The sequence below is a fragment of the Electrophorus electricus genome, chromosome 5 (assembly GCF_013358815.1).
Source record: "Electrophorus electricus isolate fEleEle1 chromosome 5, fEleEle1.pri, whole genome shotgun sequence".
NCBI classification, from domain to species: domain Eukaryota; kingdom Metazoa; phylum Chordata; class Actinopteri; order Gymnotiformes; family Gymnotidae; genus Electrophorus; species Electrophorus electricus.
In genome coordinates this window covers 10,979,702-10,988,331 of record NC_049539.1, presented here as the reverse complement: position 1 = coordinate 10,988,331, position 8,630 = coordinate 10,979,702, and the positions used below count along the sequence as shown (strand labels likewise).

Here is an 8,630-nt window from a genome sequence, read left to right as displayed (position 1 = left end):
CATACATGTGCTATTTACATCACAAAGTCATTTACAGTACGAGACAACTTTCCACTTTGAAAGGTTTTTAAATGGAATGCTTAATCAAACGTTTCTTGATTTGGCTTTCTTAGTCCTCGCTAGTGTCTTCCTGGATTCTCGTTGTTTGCTTAAGCCTGATTTGTGGTTCTCTGGTTCTCTCTTCGTTCTGTTCCTGGTATTGTGTTTGCTGCTGCAGCCTGCTCTTGTGCTTTGCCTTCCCTGTCTTTATCCTTGATTTTATGTTCTACTTCCTAAGTAGTTGTGCTCTGTGCATGACCCCATTTCCCTGGTCTTGAATTCATGCTTTGTCTGTTTCTAGTTCATTCTCCTTTAGTGTTGTTAGTTCTTACCTGTTCTTAACCTCTTTAGACATGTATTTACCTATGAGGCATTTATTAAAACTATTCATCATTTATTCATTTAGGTTGTAGTTTATGAAGCAATTTTGTTTTTGGATGTTCAGTAAATGTTTTTTTGTCACGGTACTAATATATATATATATACACACAACAAAATTAAGGTGCACTGATTGGCTGAGCTCTTATGATTAAAAAAAAACTACACAATAGAAATATAGAACAAATATATATATATATATATATATATATATATACAATTCAAAATTATATACCCATCCATATACACACACAACCAACACATCCACACATACATATATCTATATATACACCCTGTGTGTGTATAAAGCCACACCATTTTATAATAAATCTTGCACAGATAAAATGGTGTAATGCTTATTCTTTCACATGGTGTGTTGCAGAGATATTGCACAAGGGCAGCTATTATAGAATGACTATTGCACAGAGAGAGTCATTGCACAGTATCTGTGCTGACGATAAGGGTAGTCATTTCAATGCAGAGCTGAAAACAGTTTGTAGATTTCACTGTATAGAGTGTATAGAGTTCAGTTCTTTCAGTGCCAAGTTCAGTGTGGTGATAGCCTTGGGATAGAAACTGTTCACGACTCATGTAGTGTGTACTTTTGATGGACCTGTAGTGCTTTCCTGAAACTAACGTAAAAAAGGGGTGCAGGATGCTTTTCGCAAGCTTCAGGAGCTATAAATATCTTCCTGCCGGTGATCCTTTAGGTTGTGACATCTTATCAGCTACAGAGCTGTTGCCATAACTGTATCATATATTTCACTGTCATCGCTATTGTACAGTGCATTGACTGAACTTTAGTCCTTAACCTTCATTAGCTTCTTTAATGAGTTTTTGATAACCTCTTTTTTGAGCCTTATTTTAAAAAACAGGTCATTCATGGGAGAAATAGTCTGCAGAGATGATGCATTTGAATGCAATTTGTTTCGATTTACAATTTTAATTATTCCATACCATTCTGCATATCTAACTCCTATAACACACTAACACACAGAGAACTAAGTTACTATTTATTTGACCAAGAGCATGTAAAGCACGTTCTTAAAAATACAGTAGCTCTAAAATATATGGGCATGTATGATTTCTGCTATTGGGCTGCTTCTTGATTTTCACAAATGATTCCTCCAAATAAAACCCTGGGTAAAGCGGCCCTGAGGGTTTTATACCGAAGCAGTGGAAGAACTATTTAGCCGTGCCACTCTGCTCAGAGCAAGAGAAGCTCAGTGTTTTCTGTCCAAAGTCCAGATGGAACTGAATGAAAGTAATGGCTTTCTTTATGGAATGGAACTTGGGGCTAAAGTGGTGTTTAAGCCTCTCAAAAGCCTGGAGCTGCTGACCATCCCACTTCAAAGCCCAGTTGAAACAGGAGTCCACCCACGACTGATCACAGCTCTTGCAGGTGATGCCCACCTCCCACCGGCATGTTCCTCTCACCTCCACCTCCCATGTGTGTTCTCCACTGTACAAGCCATGGCTGCAGTGCAGCCAGAAGTGCTCGGGAAGCACTGGCAGGGTCTCGGGCTGGACCACCCTGATGCTATAGCGGTCAGTGTTTGGATCCAGGGTGAGCTGGGCCTCTTCAGGTAGAGGGGAGGGGTTTAGAGCCAGGTGGAGGGTTGGTTTTAGGGATTCTATCCATGTGGGCTTCATGAGAATGCTCTACCTTTGCTGCTGTTTGTTGCAGGACACCCTACTCAGACTTCTCACGCCGACTTGGCCGTCTTGCTTCAGCTGAGCAATGGAAGCTGTGACTAGCTCTGGCCTCTCCGCACAGCACTGTGTAACACTCACATCAGCACATCTAATTAAACTTGTGACTAGTAACAGTTGATCATTTCTTGTTGATTTGGAAGCAAGAGAAAACATATTGGGATATTTTCAGTACTCTTTACAAACATTATCAAGATTCACTGTGATAATTGTCAGCATCCCCATTAAACTATTTTTTACAGTTATTATCCCCCATGTTTTGTTCAGTGGGTGGGTAGCTTATGCAGTGCTGTACTGGTTTACATGTACTTGAGCTGTTGAGGCCCTGACTATCTGAGGAAGTGATGGAGGTGTATCTGGGTCACACTGTGGAAGCCTGCTGCACTAAAGTTCTGGTACCAGCAGATGGCCCCCTTCATCCACCTTGCACTGTACTTCCCCACATGCCTGTTTCATGAACTTTGGGGGGGGGGGGGGGGGTCCTTTTTTTTCCCCCTCTTCTTCTTCCGTTAAATTAATTTTTTTCCCCTTTTAAGTAAGTTATTTGTTTCCTCTTTATTAGCAGTAAAGTGTTTTCAGCGGCCACATAGGCTTTATATGCCAGTTATACAGTTACTTCTCAACGGACAAACATGCTTTGCCTCTCTTTGGTTTGAGTTGCTCTTTGTGTGCAAGCAACTTTATTGTGGACTGGCCAGGAAGTGGAGCCAAAATGGAATAAGGGTGGTATGTACTGCCTTTTTTCAGTTTTTTGTAAAGATTGTATTGTAATTTATTTGTTATTGACAGCTAAAGTCAGAAATCTGTTATGGTTATTTCAGAACACAATTGTACATTAAAATTTCTACGGATCTTTAAGAACAGTTTTCTGTTTTTGGTTGTATTGACAGTTTCCTTGTTGGTAATCAGTGTAATTGCATGAATTTATTTTAACATACTGCATTGGCAGTCATTTATTTAAACTGTGTTCTAATTGCATTTCAGGAAAAGTTTCAAATATAAAGGCAGTTGACATCAATGAAAATTAAAAACCAAATAAAATCCATATGAAGCTTTTAAAAAAAATAATGAATATATGTGAGGCAGTTTACGAGGTAAACTGCTTGGACTTCACATGCATGCCAGCTAACACGCAAATTTGTTATAGTAAGTTAAGTAGTAAAACAAAGAATTTAAACACTTAAGTGAATTATTTTTTTCAAAAACAAAATAATCACCTCAGCCATTAATGCATTTGAAAAAAATCGGCCAATCGTCAGTACTGCTTTTTATTTGTAATTCAATACCACAATACCGTGAATACATAGTGTATACCATGCACAGTAAACCCGTATATTACCCCGTGATAGAGAAACGACATTTCCCATGAGCTCCTTCGGCACTTTGCAGCAGATTCGAACGTTTACGTGCCAGGAACGTCACTATAAAACCACGTGGATATTCTGTCTGTTCTTAGCGCCTCTGCGTGCCAATTTTTAAAAGATGAGCACGTTTAGCTAGCCAATCTAACAGAGTGTGAACTAGTGCAGCAGTCTACGAAGTAGTGCCGCATTTGTACAAAGTGAGACAATTGGGAGCACGTTTTATCAGTATGACGGTATAGTATTTGTCTGAATTGATTCTTAAGTACAGAGCTAGCTAGTACAGAGCTAGCTAACTATTTCGTTAGACTTTTAAATGAGGTATTAAATGCTTTTTTTCTTAGAGATAAACCACTCTTTATAGTAATAATAAAAAAATGCTTTATTGGCGTTCCAGTGCTACTGTGAAAGGTATGAGTTCTCTTACTCTGTATAACTGGTGCGAAAGCCAAAAATAACACTACGTCAGTTAAGCTAGATACCTATCTAATTAACTACTTAGCTACTAGATCAGATACGACCCTGGAGTTCGTGGCTCGGCGGCTGTATCTAGCTAGCGTTATGCTATTGAATTTTCACGAGTTTATACATTAGTGTCAGTACTAGCTTTCTTCGAAGCCTGCGGTACCATCTCCCCCAACTTTCCACCTAGCTACCGACAGTAGGAGGGTTTTGGAAATACAAATGACCAAATAAACGACGATTCTAAGAAGAGGAGGCTACTATGCACATGATATTAACTTAGCTACGTTGTTTGTTTGATCAGTAGTGTCTTCACACAACATGATTTGTTTAGAACTGTTTGATTATAGAACTGGCATCATAAATTTGTGAGGAGTAAAGCATAGTAATGTTTATGTTTGTGTTCTGTCTGTAGGTGAGCTATACATGACATGGAGAACTACAGGAAGGCAGGTGTTGTGGAGCAGCCATGTCCGTGCCCGTTTCCTGACCTCCCTGCTGATACTCCTGAGGTTCGGGTTCGGGATGGCAGCAAAATCCGCAACCTCATGAAATTTGCCCTGAGCCGCATGGAGGGTAAGGCAGCGGAGAGTTCTGGTGCTCGGGAGGAGGCGGAGCCTAATGCAGTCCCAGGGCAGACCTTGTGCCGGCAGATTGTGTTCACAGGTATGGGCCCGAGCGTGGCTAAGGCCATCACGTGCGTGGAGATCCTGAAGCGGCGCATTCGAGGTCTGCATCAGTTCACTCGACTCCTCTACCGGACAGTGCAGGAGACGTGGGAGCCGCTGGAACCTGCTGCCGGCCTCGATAGCCTCACCGTGAGCAGGAACGTGCCGGGGATATGGGTACTACTCTCCCGAGAACTACTGGACTGCAGTCAGCCCGGCTACCAGGCTCCGGGCAGCTTCGATGCCCTGTGGGCGCAGGCTGCTAAAGAGGAGGTGTCTGCGGCACAGAGGCACGGACAGAGGAGGAAGCAGGGGGGTGGATCTGGGGGCAGATCTGGGGCAGCTAGAGGAAAAGGACCACGCAAGCAGGCGGGGCGACCCAGAGAAGGACGTAAAGTGGCAGGGCAGGCTGCCAGCGGGCAACAATGAGCCAAGAGGCTGGGGCTGCTCATATCCACCACGGAAGTGCCAAGAGGAGGCGTTGGAGCTGATCATATCCATCATGCATGAGCTGATAGGAGAATGGAGCAGGAAAGTGCTGAAAAGAGGAGAGTTCTGCATCTTCCTTCTGGGTGTGGTGATCTCCAGTGATGGACCTGTAAGAACATCAAATAGGAAATTCCATTAAAAGAATGTAGATTATCATTTCTGAAAGAAGTGGCTTTTTTGTTCGATTGTTCGTCCACCTCCTTTAAAGTAGTGTTAAAGAAATCAGGTTGTATGCAAAATGCCAATTCTGTTTGAAATAAAACGGGCGCTAATAATTACTAACTTTTGCTTTTGACTGTGTGTTAACATAACAGCTTGAAGAACTGCATATATAAAAGGTTTATAGTTTGAAGTTTAATTAAATTAATCTAGGTATTTACCCAGTTCCTCTTCTGAATAAGCTGGTTCAACACAAGATAATTGTCCAGCTCCACCCGTTTAATTACTTCCTCCAAGACTGGTAAAAAGTGATGGGAACTGACCATAACCTTGATTATGTGAATATGTAGAAAAGGGCACGGAGCTTTGGATGGCGGAGGTATTCGTCTTGTGCGGTTTACTAAAGTGACTAAAACGGCACATTCCTTGTCACATGAAACACTTTGTCCTTAAGACTGGTGTCCACAGCGTATGATGCAAAACCTTTTGGAAATGGTGCAGTTTGAATGTCAAATTTGTGTATGTGTATTCAGAGGAGGTGAGGGAAAGAGCCATGCTTCACTGATTCAGTCTCAAGGGACGGTGCGTCTGTTCTGTTTGGTAAGACATTTCTACTTACAAAAATATTTATGAGCTTTGTGGTAAATTCAGTGTGTTTTGTAAGCATTTTTAAATATTGAGTTGTTCAATTTGATAATCAAGATGGCATTGTCTTGTAAAAATATAAAACTCATAGGATCTTGGCACAGATTTGGACAATTGTGCTTTGGAAATGTGCTTTGGAAAATGACTTAAGATGTCTAACGTATTATACACTGAGTATTATGTTCCACCTTTCTAAAATATTCAAGTACATATTTCAGAGATGAATAGAATTTTATTTTCAGTCAAAAAAGTTTAAATGTTTGGGGTTTTTGTAAATTGATTACTTTGTTGCATCAAAGCCTCTCTAGATTACTTTGTAAATGGCACAGGGAGAGTCTCCCTAAATTCCCCTTCTATACTTTGTTGTACATACTACAACAAAGTATAAATGTATTACATTTATACAGCTGTGCATATAGTGTGTGTATGTGTATCAAATAAAAGGAATAAACCATGAAATCATTTTAAGTTTTGGTTCACAGTCAAGAGGTCATACATTACATAAATGCAAACAATATCTGATTTTTATGAAACCGTCTAATTACAACAGCAAGCAGCCTGAGAGACATTTTTCTCTGACTTGGCAGAATACAGTTAGACATTTTGATGAACCTCGGAGACTCATTCACCAGCCATTTTACTGCAACTAGCTGCCTCACTGGCTGCTTTATTAGGTAATGCTTATTTTACAGGTGCTTTTTGTAGGTGTGCAGATACATAATTTAGCCTATCTATTGGTATACAAATGTCAACCATCTACTACCTTGTTCATCACTGATCAACTTCAACCATCACTGCTCAGTTTTTGACCATTGCTAACCAGATATTGTTACTTTTTTCACCACAGCAGTGACATGGATTTACATAATTGGGGTGCTGAGCTAGTACAGGTATATTAGGGAATATAGTGTTGGTGCAGTTTTTAAGCATAACAGAGTCTTTGCTGATGTCCACTGATGATGGTAACTTTAGCCTATAAACAGATGGGTCATAGGCTAACTTTATACTTACATTTTGTTTGTAATAAAGTGGCTAGGGAGAGTTCTCAGTTTCAAAGCTGAGAAAGAGTCCCAACAAACTGCACTTATATTGTAATTGGTGGAACTTGTCTATTGACACCACTATGCTGTCTGTTTAGTGATTTCTTGTAATGGATAAGGTTAGGGTATTGATAAAGTGAGCTTTTGTGTTGGTTAAGATTAGGGTTTGGATTGAGAATTCTTTTTAAATTCATAAGAATAAGCATTAGTGCTACAGCTGGAGGAACACGCTGCTGGGCTTTACGCACTGTGAATTATATTGTGTATTGTGAGTTGTTCAGCTTTTGTCAGGTATTAAAAAAGGTAATTTAACTTTGTTTCTTTTTACAGCAAAAGAAAATATCCCATGCTGTTTGAATCAGGAAACTTGACCAGTCTGTTCATTTTTTTAACTGGCCTGTATTGCTTAACCATGTTTACTGTCCTGTTAATTGTATCAATGTTTTACCAAGGTAAGACTGAGCTCTTTTCTTGCCACCATCTTGTGTTGCTGTTCGAGAACCTGGTTAATTAATGGAATGTCATGAATGGTACTTTCTCCCCTGATATTTGGCTACAAATTGTGTGTATATTTAACAGGCCAGTCAGTGGTGAACTATGGTACAGACTTCATCACTGCCTTTCCAGAGAATATTGCTTACTACTATCCAGTCAGTGTCTACAACAGCCTGAAAATCACTGCCCTCAATGACAACACTAATGTCAAGGTCACCTTCAATGGAATAAACATCCAACATATTACCTTACACTTGGGGGAGATCAAGCTCGTGGATCTTCCTGGTGAGGTGGAGGAGTACGAGCTGGGCCTCTCCCTGAAGTCTGTCAGAATCACCAGTAACAACAACATCACAGTGTTCTCCATAAGCCAACGAGGAGACAGCGTCCAGACCTATGTCGTTCAACCTGTATCAAACTTAGGAAAAACATATATGGTCCCTTTTCTCAACTACACTGAACTAATTTCAATGATGAACAACTACAGCACTTTAAATTGCACTGCCTCAACCAATGTGACCCAGATGTACAACCAGTTCAGACTCATCATTATCAATGCAGAGGCTCAAGACAACAGTGTCATCGTGAGCCTGCCTCAGTCTCCCGGAAGCACTTTACACTCCCAGTTCACACTCGGCCCCTTTGAGCTCATGCAGACAAAGAGCACTGAGTCTGTGCTGCAGGTGAACTCTAGTGCCAGCATGGCCATATTGCTAACGCATCCATGCATGGACACGAAATCCTGCAAATGCAGCATGCTCGTGCAGCAGCTTCAGCCCACACATCTCCAGCAAAACAGTTTCCTTGTGCCCCCTTGTTTCACCGCCAACAACACTCGCCTGATTCTAACATCGGACCAGACCGTGGAGCTTAAACATGGCTCTCCTCCGCTCAGCGGTGGCATTGAGATCTTGCAGCCTAGTTCCTCCACATTCCTGCCCTTCTTCCCAAGTTTAGAGAATAGAAATTCCATCATTACAACTTCGCAGCCAGCATCTCTTAGCCTTATCCACCCTGGTGTTATGATGGGGATCATCCCGCTCTCTATGTTCTCAGCCTGCTACCTGGTACACATCACCTCGTACACCAGATCTGAGGTCTTGCTCATAGCTGAAACAACCCAAACACAATATGTACACTGGGACCAAACCCTTGTCTCAGTGACATGGAGTATCATGAAT

General features: G+C 41.2%; 1 protein-coding gene across 4 annotated transcripts; it reads left to right on the top strand.

Annotated features, from left to right (window-relative positions):
• Positions 1-3,566: 3,566 nt before the first annotated feature.
• Positions 3,567-6,382, top strand: rpp25l (ribonuclease P/MRP 25 subunit-like). 4 transcript variants are annotated; one of them, XM_027005272.2, is made up of 3 exons: positions 3,567-3,719; positions 3,889-3,902; positions 4,369-6,382. In XM_027005272.2, the coding sequence occupies exon 3, from the start codon at positions 4,385-4,387 to the stop codon at positions 5,048-5,050; it is 666 nt and encodes a 221-aa protein (XP_026861073.2). In that variant the 5' UTR covers positions 3,567-3,719; positions 3,889-3,902; positions 4,369-4,384; the 3' UTR covers positions 5,051-6,382. The 4 variants fall into 4 exon arrangements, with proteins under 4 accessions (XP_026861073.2, XP_026861071.2, XP_026861072.2 ...); XM_027005270.2 differs by having other exon boundaries at positions 3,567-3,727; XM_027005271.2 differs by lacking the exon at positions 3,889-3,902.
• The last annotated feature ends 2,248 nt before the right edge of the window (positions 6,383-8,630 follow it).

What these genes read in the sequence shown, in the direction of transcription:
- rpp25l (XM_027005271.2), top strand. Translation starts at nt 4,385, where the DNA reads ATGGAGAACTACAGGAAGGCAGGTGTTGTGGAGCAGCCATGTCCGTGC.